At 47.1% G+C, this 25,579-nt stretch overlaps 1 protein-coding gene across 1 annotated transcript in view; it reads right to left on the bottom strand.

The window, feature by feature from the left end:
* Positions 1-5,789: 5,789 nt before the first annotated feature.
* elp2 (elongator acetyltransferase complex subunit 2) overlaps positions 5,790-25,579 on the bottom strand; it is a 51,947-nt gene continuing 32,157 nt past the window's right edge. Inside the window, exons 13-22 of the mRNA XM_056298556.1 lie at positions 23,404-23,595; positions 21,277-21,346; positions 20,271-20,366; positions 17,747-17,804; positions 14,583-14,655; positions 13,992-14,184; positions 11,400-11,521; positions 10,785-10,927; positions 7,183-7,296; positions 5,790-6,226 (exon numbers count right to left, since the gene is read on the bottom strand). Of these exons, the coding sequence (XP_056154531.1) occupies positions 6,019-6,226; positions 7,183-7,296; positions 10,785-10,927; positions 11,400-11,521; positions 13,992-14,184; positions 14,583-14,655; positions 17,747-17,804; positions 20,271-20,366; positions 21,277-21,346; positions 23,404-23,595 (1,269 nt within the window). The 3' untranslated portion in view covers positions 5,790-6,018. The remainder of the gene's footprint in view (positions 6,227-7,182; positions 7,297-10,784; positions 10,928-11,399; positions 11,522-13,991; positions 14,185-14,582; positions 14,656-17,746; positions 17,805-20,270; positions 20,367-21,276; positions 21,347-23,403; positions 23,596-25,579) is intronic.

Consider the following 25,579-nt stretch of genomic DNA (forward strand, 5'->3'; position numbering starts at 1 on the left):
CCCCTACTAGACGCCTCGTTCCTCAGTGGGACCTGCAGACACTTCTGGATGGATTTTCTGGTCACCTTTTGAGCTGCTAGGTCAGACAGACTTGGAGATGTGTCTGTCGAGACAGCAACTCTCTTGGCTCTCACTTTGGCCAAGAGAGTGGGGAATTGGTATAACTTGACGGTTATTCCTCCTGCATGTCTGTCAGTGACGACAAGGGGTCGGTGGAACCGTGTCCCAACCCGTCCTTCCAGCCAAAGGTCATCTCCTTTTCATTCAGGTTGAGGGTCACCTGTCTGAGAGCGTACCTTCCTCCTCCTCATGATGACAGGGAGGAGGAGCGACTCCGCACCCTGTGTCTGGTGTGGGCGCTTTGCTGTTATGTGAAGCACTCTGCAACTTTCAGGAAGTCCTGTTCGTCTGCCATGGTGGTCGGTCTCAGGGGGGTCCCTTTGTCTGCGCAGCAGCTCACTCACTGGATTTGTGATGCAATCCACAAGAGTTATGATGCTATGGGCCGCCCCACCCCAGTGGGCCTCCGAGTGCAGTCTACCGGGGCATTGCGTCCTCAGTGGCACTTTTCAGGGGACTGTCAGTGGAGGACATCTGCTTGGCAGCCTCCTGATCCTCTACTTTGATCTTTGTGCAGTCATATCTCAGGGATATGACTGCTGACTCGGTGTCCCATTCGGTGCTTGGCACACTATCAGGGGGGACTTCGTCTTCAACTGACTCAGACGTCAGTTGTGCCCAGCCCTTGGCAGGTTGTTGCAGTGTGGTATGTAACCCTGGGGGGGGGGGTGCTCAATCGTTGGACTACTGCTGTGTAAGTTGCTGTTTGGCTGGTGTTGGACTAGCGTCAGTTTGAGCCCAGCTGGAGTACACTCATCCCCAATGGTCTTCGCCTTAGGTGTGAACCAATAGCGAAGTCTGTTAGAGGGCTGAGCACGTATGACAGAAATAGTAGTTACCCTGGATATAACTCCAGTTCTGTGAGTACGTGCGTAACTCTCTAATCTCAAGCCCAGCTGACCCCAGTCTTTGTTGCTGAGTTCAAAGGGAGACGAGCAGTGGAGACGCAGGGGTGTGATAGGGGATGGGGCGCGGTAGGGCTCCTAACACCTGGTTGGGCAGTGAGTGCAAAGATCTGTCTCAGGGTGCTGAGGCAGAGCCTTGATGGGGTAAACCAATAACGAAGCCTGTTAGAGGGCAGAGCACATACTCATAGAACTAGAGTTACGTCCAGGGTAACTACTATTTTGTTAGCGTGCGATATCCATCTGGCAAGCAATCGTGTAACTTCAGTGACATTTTTGGTCACCCGATCCAGCAACCCAGTCGTGTCAAACATGATCAGTCAGTCAGTCAGTTACTCTAAACATGATCACTCAGTGACATTAGCGTTTGTAGGGCTGGCCCGCCGGCCGGTCCATCCAAAAATCGACCGAGGAGACGATTTGTAGAAAAACACTCAAAGTTGTTTTATTATGATGAGTCAAGGTCACTCATTAAATCTGTGACGGAAGGAGCACAGGACCGTATAGGGGTTGAATTATTGGGGGGAACACCTTGGTGAACACACCATCAATATGACACACACCAACGCTGGAGACAGCCACACACACACACACACACACACACACACACACACGTATGGTACATGATAACAAACCTCTGTCATGGGAGAAATAACTAACTTGAAGGTTTGACACAACATGAGAGGTGCGAGTGTTGCCAGATGTACGATAATTATCGTATTTGTACGATAATTTTGCCCTCTGTACGATCAATAATAATGACCAAATTATCGTACATTATGGGACTTTTTGTCCTTATTGATCGTACAGGGGGCAAACGTATCGTACAAATACGATAATTTCCGTACATCTGGCAACACTGTGAACCAATTCTCTTCCGAAAAGGCATCTCACTAACAAGGACCTGGTGTTCGATAAAGACCTGAAACATCACTCTTTTTAAATCACACGTGATGTTTAAGGGGGGGGGGGTATCGCTCACGTGTACCTTAGGGAGCTGGGGCGATATATGCACCTCCTGTATAAGCTTTATCAGTTTTCCACAGTATTTTACTGGACTCCACGTCAGAGGGATATTTCCATCAGCACCTAGTGTCACCCCCCCACCCCCCCCCCCACCCCCACGTATCTGCAGTAACCCTCCATAACACCGGGGCTCTCTAAGCTCATGAAAATGATTGGCCGGGAGCACACCGGAAGGGACGTTTTAGCATGGCGCACGTATGACATATTAATTTGCCAGACGGGGCGATGAGCCGACGCCGTCTCACCGTACAAAGGTCTTGATGAAATTCCCCGGCACGACGATCATTCATATTTAAACCGTAACACCGGCGGTAATGAATCAATAATTACATGATGCAATATACCAGGTGAAGTATCCCCTGATATATGGTCATATCGTCCCCAAACCTCATTTTCCTCACCAGTCGCCTCCCGGAGGGGGGGCACGCAGCTGGATATGTGCGACGCGATTAGAGAGAGAGTTATGGCCGGCACTTACACCCTCCGAACCAGATTTATGCCCCACGTGTGATGATGGTACACACCGCTGAGCCCACAGTAAATCCAAAGCCATGGACTTCCTCTGTCCTTGACGATTCTGTCAACGTCCCCGGTGGACCTCTAAAACCATCTCTTAGCACTGTTGCCGGACCTCCTGTTGATTTACCCTCGTGGAAACATGCTTCCTTTTTAATTTATTTTCTTTTTTTACCTTCGTTAAAATCAAGGCCTTTCCTACGGGCAGGAATGGCACCAATTTCTGAGTGCCTGCTTTACATGGGTGCTGAGCCTTCACTTGATAATTACTCTTCCTCTCTCACCCTTTATATATATATATATATAGTCAAAATTTATTGTAGTCCAATATCACAAAGTACATCTCAAAAGACTGTGCATATAATAATGAAGAGCTGCTGTGTAAAACAAAGCGAGGTCTGTCAGATAAGTATGATCTAAATCAGGAGAGACCAATACTGGTTACTCTTGTTTATGCAAAGGACACTGGTCCATGTCCCAGGCCCAACCCAGTGGTGTCCAGTGCTAATCCATTTACATTGTTTTGTTTTTTTGCTTCTTTCCTTAATTGTGTGGAGTCGCCGGCCGCTGCTTTTCACCTGACAGTGAGGAGTTTCGCCGGGAAGTTTTGCCCGAACAGGCGCCCCGACTGACCAGAGGAGGCGCTAGTGCAGCGACCAGGACACATTCCCACATCCGGCTTCCCACCCGCAGACACGGCCAATTGTGTCTGTAGGGACGCCCAATCAAGCCAGCGGTAACACGGGGATTCGATCCGGCAATCCCCATGTTGGTAGGCAACGGAATAAACCGCCACACCACCCGCATGCCCATAATCCATTTACATTGTTTTCACCTTGCTGCTGGAGCCAGTGATTCTGTCACACTATCATGAGTGAAACTGATACAACCCTGTGAATTTTAACTACATCCTAAATGTATTGCTATTCGCTGTATAAGAAGAATTGCTCCTCTGTATTCAGGAAGCCAGTCCGTCAGAACTGCTGGTCTCCCTCACCCGCAATTACAAGATTAAATCAACCTAAACCTGTCACTCTATAAGTGCTGACTTTTGAGAATTTATTTGCAGTAGGAAAATTCTTCCACACCCTGATCTATGACTCACCAATAATATGAGAAGTTTAATAGTACGCAGTGAAACGACACATTTCCCCCAGGGTCCTGAATTGTTCTCCAGTAGACGAGGGATTTTCCCCATGACCTTATACCCCTATCACATTTAGGTGTTCTGCAATTCTGTGATTGGAACATGAGTGCTCATTTTGACAACAAAAAAAAATAAATCCCACTGTGAATACAAGACATTTATTCATAAACTTATTTAGTGTGGCACATCGAGAGAAAACATATAAGACTGTCTGTCGATAAGCAGAAGCAATATATGAACATCCTATCGGGCAAACGAAAGCATGGTGACCATTAACTAGTTTCTCAGTTGGTTACCTAGTCAGTCCATCCATCCATCCATCCGTTCATTATCCAAGCCACTTATCCAAATTCGGGTCGAATTCGGGAATTCAGGTAAATTTTGGCGATGAAGATCAAGCATAACCCGATCCAACTACTTTTGTTGCTAAGCGATCACAAATTAATTGAAAAGTCCTTGTTAAAAATGTTCATCCGGTTCTTGTATAACCAAAGTGAGAGCTGTGTCCGCATTCTGGGTGTTGAGCTCCGCCTAGGTTGTCCCTTGTCTCCGATTCTGTTTGTGATATTCATGGACAGGATCTCCAGGCGCAGCCAAAGTGAGGAGTGTGTCCGTTTTGGGAACCTCAGAATTGCATCACTGCTCTTCACAGATGATGTGGTGTTGTTGGCTTCATCAGAATGCGACCTCCAGAGTGCACTGGGGCGGTTTGCAGCTGAGTGTGAAATGGCCGAGATGAGAGTCAGCACCTCCAAGTCTGAGGCTATGGTTCTCTACTGGAAAATGGTGGATTGCTCCCTCTGGGTTGGGGATGAGTTACTGCCCCACGTGAAGGAGTTCAAGTATCTCAGGGTCTTTTTCACGAGTGAGGGTAGGATGGAGCGGGAGAATGACAGGCGGATTGGTGCAGCATCAGCAGTAATGCGGACGTTGTACTGGACTGTTGTGGTGAAGAGGGAGTTGAGCTGGAAGGCAAAGCTCTCAATTTACCAGTCAATCTTCGTTCCAACCCTCACCTATGGTCATGAACTTTGGGTAGTGACTGAGATCGCGGATACAAGTGGCTGAAATGAGTTTCCTCCGTAGGGTGTCTGGGCTCAGCCTTAGAGATAGGGTGAAGAGCTCAGACATCCGGAGGGAGCTTGAGTACAGCCGCTGCTCCTTTGCATCGAAAGGAGCCAGTTGAGGTGGTTTGGGCATCTGATTAGGATGCCTCCTGGGCGCCTTCCTTTGGAGGTTTTCTGGGCACGTCCAACTGGGAGGAGACCCTGGGGTAGACCCAGAACTCACTAGAGGGACTACATGTCCTGGGATCCCCCAGGAGGAGCTGGAGGGCGCTGCTGGGGAAGAGGGATGTGTGGAGTGCCTTACTTAGCTTGCTGCCACCGTGACCCGACCCCAGCGAAGCGGCTGATGATGAGATGAGATGTTAAAAATGTCCAGAATCCAAATGCTGAGACTGGTTGTCCAGCAGCATCTGACTGTGGCTGCTGAGAAGATCTTTGGTTACCTAGTCCACATGAGTAAATGGGCAACGTGGAGAGCTCAAATATGTTTTATGCTTTGTTGAATAAAAGTCGGGGCAGCACGGTGGCGCAGTGGTTAGCACGGTCACGTCACTGCAAGAAGGTCCTGGGTTCGAGCCCCAGGGCAGTCCAACCTTAGGACGACCCGGGATGACCCCCTTGTGTGGAATTTGCATGTTCTCTCTGTGTCTGTGTGGGTTTCCTCCACGTGCTCTGGTTTCCTCCCACAGTCCAAAGACATGTAGGTCAGGTGAATCGGCCATACTAAATTGTTCCTAGGTGTGTGTGTGTGTGTGTGTGTGTGTCGGCCCTGTGATGGTCTGGCGGCCTGTCCAGGGTGTCTCCCCACCTGCTGCCCAATGACTGTTGGGATAGGCTCCAGCATCCCCGCGACCCTGAGAGCAGAATAAGTGGCTTGGATAATGGATGGATGGATGAATAAAAGTAAAAAAAAAAAAAAAAAAAGGAAATTTCTCCGGCTTTAAAACACTTGGATGTGTCTAAGCAAAATGCAACCCCCCCCCCCCATCTCCCCCAAGGTCACAGCATTATTTTTACCATCTTGCTTCAATTCATCAAAACCGGTTCACATCTGTGCAGACAGATCATCGGCCGTGTGGGTTTGTCCTGTGGGTTTGTCCACATCTTGGCTGACTGTCACAAATGGTGAATGGTGCCACACTGAATAGCCGTGGCCTTTGCCCCCCCCCGTCCAGGCCTCCGGCTTTGCGTGCCTTCATGAGAGTAAGATGACATGATAGCGTCTGTGTCGGCAGCGCTAAAGAGCCCATCTGTTGACGGTGAAGATTTTGACAAAGTGGTCAGCGCCGGCGCTGGCTAGCTGGAGCCAGGAGCTCTCCTCCTCCTCTTCTTCTTGCTCTCCAGCTGGCTCTCCATTCTCCTTGACCCGGCCGTCGCGCCCCTGACCCGCCCGACCCGCTCTGGGTCTCCAGCGAAGCCGCTTGACTGTCAGGGTGTGGCTTTGTCTGATAGAGGGCACATGGTTAAGGCTGACAAACAGAAGGATGCTACTGCGCTTAGGTTGGCCACATCAGAATGTAGTATTTATGTAGTATTTACCATCAGTCCAGATAAACCTCCCTGGCATGCACATACACACAGAAAAATAAACATGCAAAAATGATCAAAAACTCCTCATCTCACTTTGTTTACACACACACACACACACACACACACACACACATCCTGGTGTGCAAACACATCAGCAACACAGTGGAGGCACCAGATCTATTTCTTTCTGAAAGCATTTAGAAACAGGCTGATGGAGCTTGGACCAGATCACTGGTTTTGGAAGTGCTGACTTGGCAGAACTGCTGGTCTGTGCAGCAGAGAGACCAGCATTGAAAACCCAAACGGCTCTCTGAAGTCCACCTGTAGCCTCAGTTCATGAAGCACAGGACCTCGGACACACAAAAGAACAGCGCAGTGGCATCTCCCTCAGCTCAACACCAATGGCTCATACACAACACCCACCTGGGACACACAGAAGACACACACATACAGAAACACGCATACACACACGCATATACACACACACACACACACACACACACACACCCATACAGAAACACACCCTGCACGTGCGTGCACACACACACACACAGGTCTTGATGTATACAAGCAGCAGCCATCCAGCCCACCTCTGAGGCCTGCTGACTCTCCTCAGCCATGACGAATAAAATGTGTTATCCTCATGCCTTGCCTCAAGCCAAAGCTAGGCTGCTGGTTACCAGGTGACTGTGTGTACATGCGTATGTACATGTGTGTGAGTAATCTTGGTGGTGGTGGTGGGGTGTCAGGTGTCAGCGCAATGGACAACTATGAACTTTCCTTAACAGTCATGAGGAATTCTGATTTCAAATTCAAAAACTGTTCAATATCCAGGATTCTGTGTGTGTGTGCGCGCACTAGTGAAGGATACAAGGTGTTCGTTTCTCCACATTTGCCCCAGTCCTGTCCTCCAGCAGGCTCCTGGCCAGGGCTCCACTTATACAGCAGGATCCTGCCGCAGTCCAAACCCACTGCCAGCAAGTAGCTATAGGGAGAAAACACACGCACACACATACACAGCATGATTCTCTATGTGATTCTATGAACCTTTGTCATTCTGTCCATGAATAGCCGAGCCATTCGTCAAACGGACATGGTATTGAGTCGGTTCTGGCAGGAAGCTGAGGGGGCATTCACACTCAACTTTTTCTTTCCACTCTTCGGGGGAGTAATCCAGATTTACAGCAGAATAAACACTCAGGACATCATTTATCCTGGCAATAAACCCACTGAATTAACTTTTAATTCCATTTCTAGTTGCGGCTAAGATATGCACTGCAAAAAATAAAAATACATTTCCATCAATTTCGTGAAGTCTCTCATTTTCCTGGGCGTCCGGGTGGCGTGGCGGTCTATTTCGTTGCCTACCAACACGGGGATCGCCGGTTGGAATCCCCGTGTTACCTCCGGCTTGGTCTGGCGTCCCTCCAGACACAATTGACTGTGTCTGCGGGTGGGAAGCCGGATGTGGGTATGTGTGTCCTGGTCGCTGCAAAATAGTGCGCCAAAATAAAAAATTGCAATAATTTCAATTCCAAATCCTTTTAAACAAGTGAAACTATATTGTGAACATGTGGAATCATCTGGTTATCAATGTGTGATGTGTTTCCATGGCCCTGTTTCTCCCCGAGTCTCGGACCCACCACCATGACTTCACTGCCAAGATGCAGTTGTTCAACAAGACAATTAACATCCAATTAAAGATTTGTTCCTCCATACAGTCTCTTTTAGACTTGTCATGCTGCTTTTAAGGCGTTAACTTGAGTCAAGACAAGTGAATTGAAAAGACTCAACAACAACTACTAGATACTACACAATGACCGACATAAAGTTGCTGCTGGGAATTCTGGGTCTTTGTTGACTTGGCATGGCGCCGTGGAAAAAGCGGTCACAGAAGCATTGCACCTTGCTGCGAAGACCCCAGTTCAACATCTGGGGGCTCCACTGCGTTTGCTGTGAAGAGAAGAAGGAGATATGGCGTTGCCCTTTTGGAAGAACAGCCGTTTGTCAGATATACGGCGACGGGCTGATGTGTCTCTGATTGTGTCTCTGTGTCCCGTCTGTGTGCTGTAAATCCCCTGACCCGGGGGTGAGTATGGTGAATCATTATAAAGTATACCCAGTCTCCTCGCTGATGGGCTCATTTGATAATTTTGGTCAGAAAGAGGAATCAAAATGAGTCTAAATTTTATTCCGATTATATCTCACTGATAATAATCAGTGAGATATAATCAAATGAGGGAGGAGTTCGGCGAGGCTATGGAGGAGGACTTTCGGTTGGCCTCAAGTAAGTTCTGGCAAACCATCTGTCGACTCAGGTAGGGGAAGCAGGGCTTGACTCAGGCTGTGTTCAGCCGGGGAGGGGAACTGTTGACCCGGACTGGTGATGTTGTCGAGTGGTGGAAAGAACACTTTGAGGAGCTCCTGAACCCTGCTAACACATCCTCAGTTGAAAGGGCCAGCTGAGGTGGTTTGGGCATCTGATTAGGATGCCTTCTGGGCACCTTCCTTTGGAGGTTTACTGGGCATGGCCAACTGGGAGGAGACCCCGGGGTAGACCCAGAACTTGCTGGGGGACTACATGTCCAATCTGGCCTGGGAATGCCTTGGGATCCCCTGGGAGGAGCTGGAGGGTGCTGCTGGGGAGAGGGACGTTTGGAGTGCCCTACTTAGCTTGCTGCCACCACGACCCAACCCCGGAGAAGCGGCTGAAGATGGATGGATGAATGAATGATTATTATCAGTGATAAATTCCTTGTCGCAGCTTTAACTTCCCATAAGCAGGTAAGCGAGAGATGCAGTTTTCTTTAGTTTAGCAAACAACTATTTCCAAAATGCCGCCTGTTTTCATCATGTAAATGGTAAATGAACTACATTTATACAGTGCTTTTCTAGTCTACTGACCACTCAAAGTGCTTCACAGTGTACGCCTCACATTCACCCATTCACGCACACATTGATACACTGATGGAGGAGGCTGCCATGCAAGACGCCAACCTGCTCCTCAGGAGCAGTTAGGGGTTCAGCGTCTTGCTCGAGGACACTTCGAAACGCTCTCTGGAGGAGCTGGGGATTGAACCAGCAACCTTCCGGTTACTAGACGACCCGCTCTACCTCCTGAGCCACGCCGCCCCAGTAATCTTTGAAAAGTCTGTCATGTTTTAATCACCAAATATGCAGACTTGCCTATAGCTTAAAGCTGATGGAAAAATGCATTCCAATGGAAAAAATCTAATTTCTCCACTTCCAAGATATTTTCATTAGTTATCTGTTAACTCTTAGCATAGAGTTTAAGGTATGACCCATCACCCCCCCCCCTTTTACTCCCCAATTGTATCCAGCCAATTACCCCACTCTTTTGAGCCATCTGGTTGCTGTTCCACCCCTTCTGCCGATCCAGGGAGGGCTGCAGAATACCACATGCCTCCTTTGATACATGTGGAGTCACCAGCCGATCCTTATCACCTGACAGTGAGGAGTTTCACCAGGGGGATGTAGCACGTGGGAGGATCACGCTATTCCCCCCAGTTCCCCCTCCCCCCAAACAGGCGCTAGTGCAGCGAACACGACGCATACCCACATCCAGCTTCCCATCCGCAGACACGGGCAATTGTCTCTGTCGGGACACCCGACCAAGCCGGAGGTAACATGGGGATTCAAACTGGCGATCCCTGTGTTGGTAGGCAATGGAATAGACCGCTATGCTACCCGGACACCCCGACCCATCACTTTTAAAGCAAGGAAAGGTCTGGCCCAAAATTAAATTGCCGACCTTTTGACCTCATGTGAGACAGGGTCCAGCCTTTAATCCTCAGGCCTCAAGTCTGGACCTAAGACTTGGTCCTGCGGTCAGCAGCACCTGAAGAAAATTTTAAATGGGGTGTCCAGAGAAGTGCCTGTGACTGTGTATCACCAAGTAGTGACATCATCACTTGTTAGCAACAGCACGACAATATAACCTTGTTCTTGTTCTGGTGTGTGTGTTAGCCGTGTACTCAAGAAAGACCACACAAAGCATGTACAGACTGACACCAGAACAAGTGTAAATCCAGTTAAGCACAGTGATTGTAACTGCAGTAGTCTGCCACTGTAGTAACAGTCACATCTCACCACACAGTAATATTTATTCAGTATTATTCAGGCTTATTTTTCCCCGTCAGGGAAGGAATGTTTCAGAATCCAATTTTTCAATGTTTGAGTCATAAATTAATAATAATAAAAAATAATCAAAATAGATTATATTGTACTTTATTGCTCTCCTCAGGGGAAGTTTGATATATTCAAAATTATTAATAAAAAAAGTAAATTTAAGTCTTGTGCCCAATTGGTCTTGAAAAAGTATAATGAGTCCGTACCATCCAAGACTGAGTCATGCTGCTGTGAAGTCCTGGAGGACCCGGAGACCTTTAACATAGCCACTCAAGACCGGACTGGAGACAATAACAGTGTGTGTGTGTGTGTGTGTAAGTTCACCTGTGATCAGAGCAGAGTGCAGGACAGAAGGCTACAGCAGCGGCAGAGTCGCCCACATCCAGAACAGAGGAACAGGGTTTGATTTGTGTTGGGACTGCAGGGTCTCCACAGTCTTCAGAGCCACATGGGCCCCACACTATTACCTGCAGAGAGAGAGAGAGACACACACACACCCCTTATAAGCCATCTGCTCACCTCTAGCAGTCCCCCCAGTGAGTAACCTCAGAAATGACACAAGTCATAAAAAGTGCATTCTTTGTTTGACAAAACACATGCTCACCGTGCTGACCACTCAATAAGACATATTATAACCATAACTGCAAATGATAAGTTAACAATTCAGCTCACAACACCCGAATTTTTACTTTCTTCTCAACCTCAACTTTACACAAACGGATCCCATGCAAAATGAAACGCTCACAACTTGACAGTGGTGACAGGGTGACTTGGATGTCTCCACTAAAGATGTGCTGTCTCCAAAAGTATATTTGGAAATATGAGGCTGTCAAGTTTTCATTTGTTTTATGTGACGGTAGAAAAAAAAGTTTAATATTTTGGGGGGTTTTTTGTTGTTTTTTTTATTTTGAGAAAAGGTGGTTCTTATTTGAAAAATACCTTCTTGTCACGACTGGAGGTGACAAAGTATTTGCTGTCAGGGCTCCAGTCACAGGACCAGATGATTCGGCTGTGGACGGCAGTGTTCTTCTTCGTGTTTGCGTACAAGAAGAACTTGGGCTCTGGATGGATTACACACACACACACACACACACACACACACACAAAAAAAATATTGTGAGTAATAAATAAATAAAAATAATAATAAAGAATAAATAGATAAGTAAAAATAATAAAGTAATAAAACTAATATAAATAAGTAAAAATAATAAAATTTAAAATAATAAAGAAAATAAACAAAAAATGAGCGCACACGCCCACAAAAAATGAGTAAATTCATGTAAAGAATCAGTTGAATCTCCATTTCATCAGTTACTTAAACATAATTTCTAAGACCACTCATTTTGTCAAGTTTCAGCTCAAACAAATTGTCTTTCAGAATCTGTGTAGAAATAAAATGCAATGTATAAATCCCTCGCCTCACCACAATACAGGAAAAAAAAAAACGCCTCTTGCAACCAACCAATAAACAACTGGCCATGACAGAGCAGCTCATTATGGTCTTCTGTTTCGGTCAGTTTTGGTTTATGACCTGCTGCTGTTTACCACCTCCCGGATTGGCTTCCCCAGAGAGCTTGTTTGTATGCTGCCGACAGCCGTCTGCACGCCTGTGGCACTGGTCTCGAGGGGTACGCATGCACTCATAACCAAGGTTGTGCCATGTACGTGGCCATTACAGAATGATGGTGCTGCTGAAACAGTTGAGGCTAATCCTCGCGGTGTGCCGGTGTGCACATGTAAATCCTTTCTGCTTTCTTTTTAAACTTGCTCACTTGCTCTCAAAAAGCATTTGCGGGGTTCGGCTTGCCGTGTCGCCACCCTAAACTGGTGAGTCATCCTGGCTTTTCCAGACCCGACACACAGCCAGAGAGACAGATTAATAGATAGACAGACAGACAAACTGAGAGAAAGATAGGAGAGGGAAGTAATTCAGCAGCGGGAAAGCATGAGAGGACAGACACCAATTAAAAGACCTCAAATTGGGTGTCCGGGTAGCGTGGCGATCGATTCCGTTGCCTGCCAACACGGGGCTCACCGGTTCGAATCCCCGTGTTACCTCTGGCTTGGTTGGGCGTCCCTACAGACACAACTGGCTGTGTCTGCGGATGGGAAGCCGGATGTGGGTATGTGTCCTGGTCGCTGCACTAGCGCCCCCTCTGGTCGGTTGGGGTGCCTGTTCGGAGGGAGGGGGAACTGGGGGGAATAGCTTGAACCTCCAACATGCTATGTCCCCCTGGCTAAACACCTCACTGTCAGGTGAAACAAAGTGGCTGGCGACTCCACATGTATCAGAGGAGGCGTGTGGTAGTCTGCAGCCCTCCCCGGATCGGCAGAGGGGGTGGAGCAGCGACCGGGACGGCTCAGAAGAGTGGGGTAATTGGCTGGATCATACAACTGGGGAGAAAAAAAATGAGGGCACATAAAATGACTGGACAAAACCTGCAAGATGGTGAAAGAGAAGATGGTGTTTCTCTGATGGTTTCTGGATGCTTGGTGCAGGATGACAATGGAAAGAAAAGAGAAAAAAGAGGAAGGCAGAAGAGAAGGATGAAGAAATGGGAACGGACAGCATAACAATGGAGAAAAGACAGGAGCAAGGGCTGGGAAAGAAGAGGGAGAGGAGCAAAACAGAGGGGGAATCACTTTGTTTGATTAGCTCTGACTCCGCTTAGCATTCCCTGGCCTGTGTGAGTTTGAATCTGTGTGTGTGTGTGTGTGTTATCTGCAATCACCCTGATTGATTCAACAGCCAAACAGAACAGACGGAACCCCTCCGTCGTGGTGTGCTCCCTCCTGCCCCTCTGCGATCCGCCACACAGGCAAATAGGAGAGCGCTGGCCTGGTTAGCCACTGTCAATGCTCATTTACTCCACCTCTAGCTGCCAAAAGGACCACGGGATATGCTACTAGAGGCAGGTGGGATGCAATCGTGAGGGCTCAAAGGTCGTGTTCTGCCATTTCTACTGCTCATCACAGACGGAGGTTCGGGTATTTTTGGAGAGATTGCACTGACATCCGGCCCAGAGCAAGTTTACAAAGAGCACAGTCTCAGTAATAGCTGCAGTCTGGGCGTGTAGCTGCAGGGGAGGTATAGCTACACACAACCATGGACCATTCTAATGTGGGAGTTGTCCAGGTCAATATTTGAGGGGTTGACTACCTTGCTCAAAGGCACATTTACACCAGCAATTGAGCAAAACCGAAAAGGTATATCGTTCACTCACATTTCGAGAAACCCATATCAGGGTTAAAAGTAGCAAACAAGTTTTCATACATACCCAATTCATGACACAACAGAGGCTAACCCCTATTTAGAACAGCGCTTAAATTGTCAAAGTGGAGCTATTGTACTTTCTTCCAATAAAATAAATATCAATTTCTCAATGTATAAACACAAGCTCAAAGACCTGCATTAATCATACAAAATGAGTTGTGTATCATATGCAGTTGGCTTTATTCACTTTGCAAATGCCCGACGCCCCACCGGCACAGACACTATTCCACTAATTTCCCCCCCCCCCCCCTATTCACCTGCATTATCGTGCTTGGGTGGGCTCCGTCTCCACAGGGACCAGGTCCGATCGCGGGACACGGCTAGTAGGAACTGTGAATCTGGGGAAAAGGCCATCTGGGTGATGGTGAGGGTGTGGCAAGGCAGCGCCTGCAGCTGGCGCCAGGACAGCGCACTCCACAGGAGAACAGATGCATGTTCTGCTTTTGACGCCTGGACAGAGAGATTAGTTTAAGCACCATGTACCACATCAACAATGTGTTTGAAAAACATACATGCAGTGAAGGAGTCCCTGAAAACCCTTGCGGATGCTAGGAGGGAGGAAACGGGCACTTCAGAGGGGCAGAATTTAGTACGGGTGAGGAAAAGATAAATGAGAAGGTTGTACGGGGAAAAGGAAAGAAAGATGGACAGAGAGGATCAGACGAATGAAGGATTGAGGAACGGAGAGGGAGAGAAGGCTGATGAAGCAGAGGAATAATAAGAAGACATATAGACGGAGGACTGCCTGAGAGAGCGAGAGGGGGACACAGAACCATACTGTCTATCTCTGAGAGGTATGAGCTGAGTGTGTGTTTAGTGACCCTTGACCTTGGTCTCGTAACACTGACCTTGCATGCAGAGGCCACCACCGTTCTGAGGCCGTCCGACGCCAGACAAAACATCTCAAAGCCATGGCCGTACCTGGAGGTCAGACAGGAGAAGGATGAGAGGGAGGGGAGCGCAAGGCGGGGAGGCAGGGCAGACGAATCATTAGCAGGCTCTGAGGACACAAGCCGTGGAACGACGAGTTGGAAAAGCCAGAAAGAGAGGAAAGAAGCCGGTACAGGGGTGAAAGAGAAGGAGGCATGACAACAAAAACAACTTTCCTAGCCTGACAAGCAAATTAGGCGTTTTGTTTTTTTCTCCCCGAGCACCATCCTGACAAGCTCCAAGGCTCAAAACACCACCCTTAGCTGACAGGTAAACAAGCAGACAGGGTGTGAAATTAAAATACTGATATGCAGCAACTGCTCCGTCTCCCTCTGACAGAAATGAACGATGACGCTCCCACTAATCATTACACAACCCAATTGCTTTTAGCTCGACGACAATATCTTGTTGTTTTGAAATGTAAATAAACTAATTGTAAGTCAGTGGGGAAACTCCTGTCTAACCGGGAAAGCTTTGCTGCCATGCATCATGGCAGCACACAGGATCATTCATGTCATAAAACCAGCATACACTCTTGTTTATTTTGATGTTTCCGTTATGGGCCAAATCATGTAGGGGGTTCAATGCCAAACAGGGGACAGGAAAATTCTGACTCAACATGCGTTGCCCATACATACCATGACTTTACGTCACGTTTATGCAGGATTGACCGAGAAATGGTTTTAACATTACCCATAAACGGAGGCAATATATTCAGCCTGAGGAGGAAGCTTTCAGCATGGGAGGAATCTGCATTGTAATTGGCTGGTGAGTGGGAGGGGGGGCATAGGAGGGAGCTATAGGATGTCCATCATTTTCACATACATTAATCCCTGCAGGCGAACACAAGTCAAAGCAGTTCCATCTGGCAATTCTATTATGAGCTGTATATTTGAAAAAAAAATCTTTAAAGGTTGGGAGGCATCAAATTAAATGTAAATGAGAGGGGACAGAACAGAGCTATATATAAATATATATCTATTTAAATAGCTCTATATCTCTTTATTTATATATATCTATATTCATCTATATCTGTCTCTCTCTCTCTCCGTCTCTCTCTCTCTCTTTATATATATATATATATCCATCCATCCATTAACCAGACCGCTTATCCTGCTCTCAGGGTCGCGGGGATGCTGGAGCCTATCCCAGCAGTCATTGGGCGGCAGGCGGAAAGACATCCTGGACAGGCTGCCAGACCATCACAGTATATATATATATATATATATATATATATATATATAATATAATATAGACAGGAGCCCCAGGGTAGTCCAACCTTGGGGGTCATCCCAGGTCGACCTCTGTGTGGAGTTTGCATGTTCTCCCTATGTTTGCATGGGTTTTCTCCGGGAGCGCTGGTTTCTTCCCACAGTCCAAAGGTAGGTCAGGTGAATCAGCCATACTAAGTTGCCCCAAGGTATGAATGTGTGTGTATGTCGGCCCTGTGGATGGCCTGGCAGCCTGTCCAGGGTGTCAGCCCGCCTGCCGCCCACTGACTGCTGGGAATAGGCTCCAGTATCCTCATGACCCTGAGAGCAGGATAAGCAGTACGGATAATGGGTGGATATTCTATATATATATATATATATATATATATATATATAATGTGTGTGTGTATGTATATGTACACTCACCGGCCACTTTATTAGGCACACCTGTCCAACTGCTCGTTAACTCAAATTTCTAATCCGCCAATCACATGGCAGCAACTCAATGCATTTAGGCATGTAGACATGGTCAAGACGATCTGCTGCAGTTCAAACCGAGCATCAGAATGGGGAAGAAAGGTCATTTAAGTGACTTTGAACGTGGCATGGTTGTTGGTGCCAGATGGGCTGGTCTGAGTATTTCAGAAACTGCTGATCTACTGGGATTTTCACGCACAACCACCTCTAGGGTTTACAGAGAATGGTCCGAAAAAGAGAAAATATCCAGTGAGCGGCAGTTCTGTGGGCGAAAATGCCTTGTTGATGCCAGAGGTCAGAGGAGAATGGCCAGACTGGTTCGAGCTGACAGAAAGGCAACAGTAACTCAAATAACCACTCATTACAACCGAGGTATGCAGAAGAACATCTCTGAACGCACAACACGTCAAACCTTGAGGCAGATGTGCTACAACAGCAGAAGACCACACCGGGTGCCACTCCTGTCAGCTAAGAACAGGAATCTGAGGCTACAATTCGCACAAACTCACCAAAATTGGACAATAGAAGATTGGAAAAACGTTGCCTGGTCTGATGAGTCTCGATTTCTGCTGCGACATTCGGATGGTAGGGTCAGAATTTGGCGTCAACAACATGAAAGCATGGATCCATCCTGCCTTGTATCAACAGTTCAGGCTGGTGGTGGTGGTGTAATGGATTGGGGGATATTTTCTTGGCACACTTTGGGCCCCTTAGTACCAATTGAGCATCGTGTCAACGCCACAGCCTACCTGAGTATTGTTGCTGACCATGTCCATCCCTTTATGACCACAGTGTTCCCATCTTCTGATGGCTACTTCCAGCAGGATAACGCGCCATGTCATAAAGCTCGAATCATCTCAGACTGGTTTCTTGAACATGACAATGAGTTCACTGTACTCAAATGGCCTCCACAGTCACCAGATCTCAATCCAATAGAGCACCTTTGGGATGTGGTGGACCGGGAGATTCGCATCATGGATGTGCAGCCGACAAATCTGCAGCAACTGCGTGATGCTATCATGTCAATATGGACCAAACTCTCTGAGGAATGTTTCCAGTACCTTGTTGAATCTATGCCACAAAGGATTAAGGCAGTTCTGAAGGCAAAAGGGGGTCCAACCCGGTACTAGCAAGGTGTACCTAATAAAGTGGCCAGTGAGTGTATATATATAAAAGGTCTTTATAGGTTGGGAGGAATCAAATTAAATGGAAATGAGAGGGGACAGAACAGAGACTAATTGAATGTTGTCTCTGTGTGTTGCAACTCAGAGCGCTGTGTATCCTGTATGCCAGCATGTAATTATCACAATAACACCAAAGTTAAGCTGAGAGAGAGAAGCAGGTCATTAGTGAGTAAGTCTAGATCGGCAGGTAGCAGTTATCTGGATACTCACAGTTTCTGGACCTCTGGCCAGAGTGTGTTCTGGAGTAGGTGGTCCTCTGGTGGGGGCTCTGTTTGCACACACACACACACACACATACACACAATGTGATAAACTGTAATTTCTAGATCGCTCACATAACCGCCGTTATGTGAGATGCTGAAATCTGAGCTCTTTTAAAATTCAAATACAACCAAGTTTTCAATTTAATAAATGAGGATTAGATCCAACTGGCTGTGATGAATTCCCTTTTTTTTTCAAATCCCTGCACCGTCAACCCAAAAAATGGAGGCAGAGAGAGAATGTAGCATGTGCATACATGTAACGTGACAAGTGCATGAAACTAGGAGAAAAGGAGAAAAAAGCGTGAGAGTGGATGAGAGAGAGAACAAAAGAAAGCAAGAAGAAGCAAATGAGAGAGTGAATCAGAGGAGCAGGGCCAAGTGCCAGTCGGAGGAACATGATTGATTGCCTGAAGACTATGTTCTCTCACATTCACACACATCTCTTCTTAGCACTTAGCTCGCATGAAATCCTGAGCCTCTCCTCTTTCTGCTACCCCCAAAAAGCTATTTTGAAACAACAGCCGCTTTATCTCCAATTCTTAACGGCTTCTGGCTTTAAGGGGGATCAAAATTACCCTCGTGCCAATCCTATCCCCTGGCCACAGAATGTTATGCAAACCCTCTTCGCTTCCATTTCGCATGTAATTGAAAAAGCCCACTCCTCTGTTTTGTTATTGGTCATCAGCTTCCCATTTTGTCTAATTATACCTTCCCTCTCGCTTCTGGGAAGCAACCAGAGAAGTGGAAATCTACTGTTAACAGTGTCCCTGCTTGGCTGCTCCCTGCATCGCTGGGGGTCATTGATACTTAAACTTTGTAATCACATAAGCCTGCTTTCTAATTAGCATTAGCAACACTCACTTTACTTCCCTCTCATTTGCCTCCCTTCTGCCTCTTTCCTACAACAACTCTGTCTTTCATCGACCCCAAATTTCTTGTCTCATTTTTCCTACAGCCTTCAATACACCCTTTCTCCCCCTCTCTTAAGTATGGGATTTGGACATGTGACTCGGGTTACTCCCCCCCCCCTTTTTTTTCTCGTCAATTGTATCCGGCCAATTACCCCAGTCTTCCAAGCCGTCCCGGTCGCTGCTCCACCCCCTCTGCCGATCCGGGGAGGGCTGCAGACTACCACATGCTTCCCCCGATACATGTGGAGTCACCAGCCGCTTCTTTTCACCTGAAAGTGAGGAGTTGCACCAGGAGAATGTAGTGCGTGGGAGGATCACGCTATTCCCCTCAGTTCCCCCTCCCCCCCCAAACAGGCGCCCCGACCAAGCAGAGGAGGCGCTAATGCAGCGACCACGATGCATACCCACATCCAGCTTCCCACCCGCAGACACAGCTGATTGTGTCTGTCGGGATGCTCGACCAAGCCAGCGGTAACACGGGGATTCAAACCGGCGTTCCCCCGGTTGGTAGGCAACGGAATAGACCGCTACGCTACCCGAACACCCGACTCGGATTACTTCTAACAGCACACTGTCATTTTTTCCTGAATTTTTATTTTCCTAATTGGAATCCTAATCATATCCATGCTTCCAAATAATCCCCTGCTCCCATTTAGCCATCCTCTTCCCCTATCTCTCCCTCTTATTTCCAATCCCCTCTTTCTCGGCATAGCCACAGGCTACCATGGCTAGCGGCAGGGTGCAGGGACTAATAACCAGGTGTCCTTCCAGGTGTGCATCATTGTCTTTTACAGCAATACCCAGTGGCAGAAACTCTTAAGTGTGCACTGAACCTGCCGAGTGCTGGTAGCGGATGGGTCTGAGTGAGAATTGTGAATCAGGCTTTCAGATCATGCCAGGAGACATGGAGGCAGGGTGTCCGGATAGCGTAGCATTCTATTCCGTTGCCTACCAACATGGGAATCGCCGGTTCGAAGCCCCGTGTTACCTCCAGCTTGGGCAGGTGTCCCAACAGACACAATTGGCCGTGTCTGCACGTGGGAAGCCGGATGTGGGTATGTGTCCTGGTCGCTGCACTAGCGCTTCCTCTGGTCTGTTGGGGTGCCTGTTCAGGAGGAGGGGAACTGGGGGGAATAGCGTGATCCTCCCACGTGCTACGTCCCCCTGGTGAAACTCCTCACTGTCAGGTGAAAAGAAGCGGCTGGTGACTCCACATGTATCGGAGGAAGCATGTGGTAGTCTGCAGCCCTCCCCGGATCGACAGAGGGGGTGGAGCAGCGACCAGGACGGCTCGGAAGAGTGAGGTAATTGGACGGATACAATTGGGGAGAAAAAGGGGGGAAAAAATCCCAAAAATAAGGAGACATGGAAGCATTGTGACTTAGGTGGTTCATTGCCATTCAGCTTAAATCTGTTCTTGTGATCCGCTGGTTCTTGAACCTGGGCTGACTGGGGCTGCTGCACTCCAGTAATAATGAGATATCTGTTTGCGTTCATTTACATCTTATGATTACAACACGTATTTTATATTGTTTTATATTGTCTTTTAGTTGAGAGTACCAGTAAGGTTGAGCGGGTTGAAGTATGACTCCTGGTACTGGTCAGAGACACCGGTGAACTGCTCCTCTTCATCCTTGGTCTTTGGAACAAGGTCACCTATCAATGTAGGAACAAATAAAAAATAACATTATGCTTTCTTCACTGCAAGAAAAAATTTAATTGGAAAATACTGCACAAGTGCATCCTGCTCTAATAACTACTCCTGGATGAAGTGGGTGTACAGGTGCATCTCAAAAAATTAGAATATTGTGGATAAGTTCATTATTTTCCATAATTTAATTCAAAAAGTGAAACTTTCATATATTCTAGATTCATTACACATAAAGTGAAATATGTCAAGCCTTTTTTGTTTTAATCTTGATGATTACGGCTTACAGCTCATGAAAATCAAAAATCCAGTATCTCACAGTGCCAAAACTACCATGGTATTATTGTGCTTGATTGGCCAGCCAACTCGCCTGACCTGAACCCCACGGGGTACTGTCAAGAGGAAGATGAGAGACACCAGACCCAACAATGCAGACGAGCTGAAGGCCGTTATCAAAGCAACCTGGGCTTCCATAACACCTCAGCAGTGCTACAGGCTGATTGCCTCCATGCCACGCTGCATTGATGCAGTAATTCGTGCAAAAGGAGCCCCGACCAAGTGTTGAGTGCATAAATGAACATACTTTTCAGAAGGTCGACATTTCTGTATTATAAATCCTTTTTTTGATTGGTCTTATGTAATATTCTAATATTTTGAGATACTAGATTTTTGATTTTCATGAGCTGTAAGCCGTAATCATCAAGATGAAAACAAAAAAGGCTTGACATGTTTCACTTCATCTGTAATGAATCTAGAATATATGAAAGTTTAACTTTTTGAATTAAATTACGGATAATAATGAACTTTTCCACAATATTCTAATTTTTTGAGATGCACCTGTAAATTAAAACACGAGGCGAGAACTGGGCTAAAAACTGCAAAAACCGCTCGCTTAATGTAAATGAAATTAGCTTTCACCTTGAAACACTGCTTTGTTAGAGAGGCCTAAGGCAGGTGTGCTGGCTCCCTCTGGCAGGTCAGCAATGGTCTGGGAGTGAGAAACCACAAAAACACACATACACACAACATGAGACGCATTTAATCCTTCAGACATGATCATATCTACTAGGGATGCGCCAATACCACGTTTTTCCGACCGAGTACAAGTATTTGAACTTGGGTACTTGCCGATACTGAGTACCAATATGAGTACTTAATAATACCATTACAGTTCTAACAATGACTTTGAAAACATGTTCTATTTTCATCAGTTGCTCCTCACTTTCTGACGGTAACAAATTAAATACACAACATGGTGCTGGCGCTGACATTTTAACATTCCACTTTGTGTTTTCCTGAGCAAGCATGGCACCGCCACACATTTCACTTAAATGTAACCTGCAACTCGTCGGTTCGAATCCCCGTGTTACCTCCTGCTTGGTCGGGCGTCCCCTACAGACACAATAGGCCGTGCCTGAGGGTGGGAAGTCGGACGTGGGTATGTGTGTCCTGGTCGCTGCACTAGCGCCTCCTCTGGTCGGTCGGGGCGACTGTTCGGGGAGGAGGGGACTGAGGGGGAATGGTGTCCCACGCGCTATATCCCCCTGGCAAAACTCCTTACTGTCAGGTGAAAAGAAGCGGCTGGCGACTCCACATGTATCGGAGGATGCATGTGGTAGTCTGCAGCCCTCCTCAGATCGGCAGAGGGGGTGCAGCAGTGACCGGGACGGCTCGGAAGAGTGGGGTAATTGGCCAGATACAATTGAAAGGGGGGGAACCCCCCCCCCAAAAAAAAGTGTAACCTGCAACACATTCAGTGGATTTCAGTACAACATACAACTGCAGCAGAACTGAACTGATGTGTTGTCATTAGCGCCAGGCCCGGCCGTGGGGTCACGTAGGTGGAGCGTTTTTTGTCTTTCACCTGCTACACCAGCTGCATCTGTGCTGCGTGGCAGCTGTGTTTTCTGCTTCACTGCGTGCATGTTGAGTTTTGCCGAGCAATAATGCAGTTGGTCTTGCAGCGTTTGGAAACAGAGGCTATATTAACTGATACTGAATTAATTAACTAGATCATTTTAACTACAGGATCATAGAGACACGTTGATTTGACTTTTATTTTAATGTGCAGTGAAAAAAACCCCACAAGGTTGTATTCCTGCGTCACATTGCCTCTGGTACAACGAGGTATTTATTTTAATCAGTTTTGTTTTGTTTTTTTTGTCCCCCCTCCAATCGTACCCGGCCAATTACCCCACTCTTCCGAGCCATCCCAGTCGCTGCTCCACCCCCTCTGCCGATCCAGGGAGGGCTGGAGACTACCACATGCCTCCTCCCATACATGTGGAGTCACCGTCGCTTCTTTTCACCTGACAGTGAGGAGTTTCACCAGGGGGACGCTATTCCCCCTCAGTCCCCCCCCGAACGGTCACCCCGACCGACCAGAGGAGGCGCTAGTGCAGTGACCAGGACACATACCCACATCCGGCTTCCCACCCGCAGACACTGCCAATTGTGTCTGTAGGGACGCCCGACCAAGCCGGAGGTAACGCAGCGATTCGAACCGGCGAGCCCCATGTTGGTACACGACGGAATAGACCGCCACGCTACCTGGACGCCGTTCTACGTAGTTTTTACCTGTTGAATCAGAAGTGAAACAGGAAACACGGCTGGCATGCAACACAGTTGGTGCAGCAGGTAAAAAAAAAAAAACTGCTCCACCCTACTTGCATCACGCGGTGTGTCCGTGCAAGGGCTGTCTGCACGTAGCCAAAATACACACACTTGTAACTTTGTCATTTCTCGCTCCATTTGGACAAATGACAAATCGGCGTGTTTGTCTGCTTCTCAGCCGCCACTCCACGTCGTCTATCTTGCTCCATCTCCTCCTCTGTACGACTGGTGCAACAAAGGCACCGCTCACTTTTCACAGTTTTCGCTGGAATTGTCTAGTCGGGTATCAGGTGCGGGCGGTTGTTTAACAATTTCAAATATGAGTACGTGAAGACAGTATCAGACCGATACCCAATACTGGTATCGGTGCATCCCTAATATCTACAACCAAAAGGGGGAGGTAAAATTATGAAAGCCTTAAAAAGTACTCACACTGGACAGCAACAGCGTCTCCAGAGGTGTGCCGGAGATGCTCGCAAAGTTCCCCACAAAGTTACGCGGGGCGCTGAAGACTCGCAGGACCTTCTCATCGGCTCCGGACACAAACTGGAACCTCCCCACCATGGCCAGACACTGCATGTCGTACCCATGAATCTGCGGGCGTGAGATTTCATGCCAGCTCGTCTGAAGAGGTTGGATGGGTGCAGATCACAGGACACAGAGACAGATTAAGACATTTCTTTCCCACACCGCGTTTGGCCTAGTTACAGAACCACAAGATGGAAAACACTATTAATAGTTTACACTGGCGCCGTCTTGAATCTTATTTATGGAACATGGTCGACCTCAGACAGAACAGTTGGAAAAAAATATATCCTTTTTTATTTCGAAGCTTTTCGATGTTTGAGTTGAAGACAAGAAAGAGGCGTTAAAAAAATCTAGCTGGTGCCCTAAACATCCTCCACAAGTTAGCTGGCTATCTCGGAGATGGTTATGATGTGTTCAAAATGGAAAAGGCTGAGACCCAAAACAGTCACATCAATACATAAATATAAAAATAGATCATGAAAAAAAAAGAAACTACGGCTGGGCAATATTGACAAAATCAAAAATTGCAGTATCTTTAACTGAATACCTCACTATTGATAACGTGATGATATTTATGAGGAGGACTGTTGGTACTTTCGTAAGATATTTACACACAAGAAAGTGTTGAGAAATTATCATTAATAATATGGGTATGATGACCAAGCAGGTACAGACACTCATTGTTTATTTCACTCAACCCAAACAGTCAAAGTTCAGAAAATTGAATGGCTTTACTGTAATGCAGCTTTCAGACCAGGGACCCGGACGATTTTGGATTTTGGTTAAATAGTGTAGTTTGTAGGGTGCAAGGTGGAATACATATGTGTGAATGAGAGGGAGGACAGTGGAATGGTGAGGATGCAAGGAGTAGAGGTGACGAAGGCATATGAGTGTAAATACTATTTTTTGAAATAAAGACCTACCTACCTGCCTAAATACCTGGGGTCAACTATCCAAAGTAATGGGGAGTGCAGAAGAGAGGAGAAGAAGAGAGTGCAGGCAGGGTGGGGTGGGTGGAGAAGAATGTCAGGAGTGATTTGAGACAGAAGGGTACCAGCAAGAGTTAAAGGGAAGGTTTACAAGATGGCTGTGAGACCAGCTATGGTTTATGGTCTGGAAACAGTGGCACTGATGAAAAGACAGGAGGCGGAGCTGGAGGTGGCCGAGTTGAAGATGCTAAGGTTTTCATTGGGAGTGATGAAGAAGGACAGGATTAGGAACGAGTATATTAGAGGGACAGCTCAGGTTGGATGGTTTGGAGACGAAGTAAGAGAGGCAAGGTTGAGATGGCTTGGACATGTGTGGAGGAGAGATGCTGGGTATATTGGGAGAAGGGTAATGAATATGGAGCTGCCAGGGAAGAGGAAGAGAGGAAGGCCAAAGAGGAGGTTTATGGATGTGGTGAGAGAGGACATGCAGGTGGCTGGTGTGACAGAGGAAGATGCAGAGGACAGGAAGAGATGGAAACGGGAGCAGCCGAAAGTAGTAGTAATGTAGTGTGTATGGTATATGTGTATTTTTTGTTTGATTTGGTGGGGGGTCTGCAGGCTGGAAGCTAAGGCCTACAGGTTACCTCACTGTTTTCTGTCTTGTCTCCCTGTGTTTTAATTTTTAATCCTTACCCTCTTTGATTCTGTAGAGCTCTATGGGTTTGTGAAATATTTTATTCCCCTACTGGTTTAAAATATGTATGTTGTATTTTGAATGTTTTTTTTCTATAAAATAAAACGGAACAAAAAAAAAAGATCAGGGAATGGCAACATTTAAGTTACATCGTGATGTCATGATAACCAAAATCCCAGACGATATTTAGTCTCATATCGCGATATCGATACGGTGTTGATATCCTGACCTGCTGTACAAGAAACTAACTTTGACCAATGAAGTAGTTCGGTGTAGAAACAGCCCGAGAACCCAGCGGATAAAGAAAAAGACCAGTACACGACAAAACATGTACTGTCATTTCAGTGCAGCATTACTGCACAGCTGAATTATTGGTCATGGTGACATGCGGAGAGGCTGGAGGGAGAATTTTACAAATAGATGAAGACTCTGCCGATGATTGAACTGCATACTTCTC

Source organism: Lampris incognitus, chromosome 18 (assembly GCF_029633865.1).
Source record: "Lampris incognitus isolate fLamInc1 chromosome 18, fLamInc1.hap2, whole genome shotgun sequence".
Lineage (NCBI taxonomy): Eukaryota > Metazoa > Chordata > Actinopteri > Lampriformes > Lampridae > Lampris > Lampris incognitus.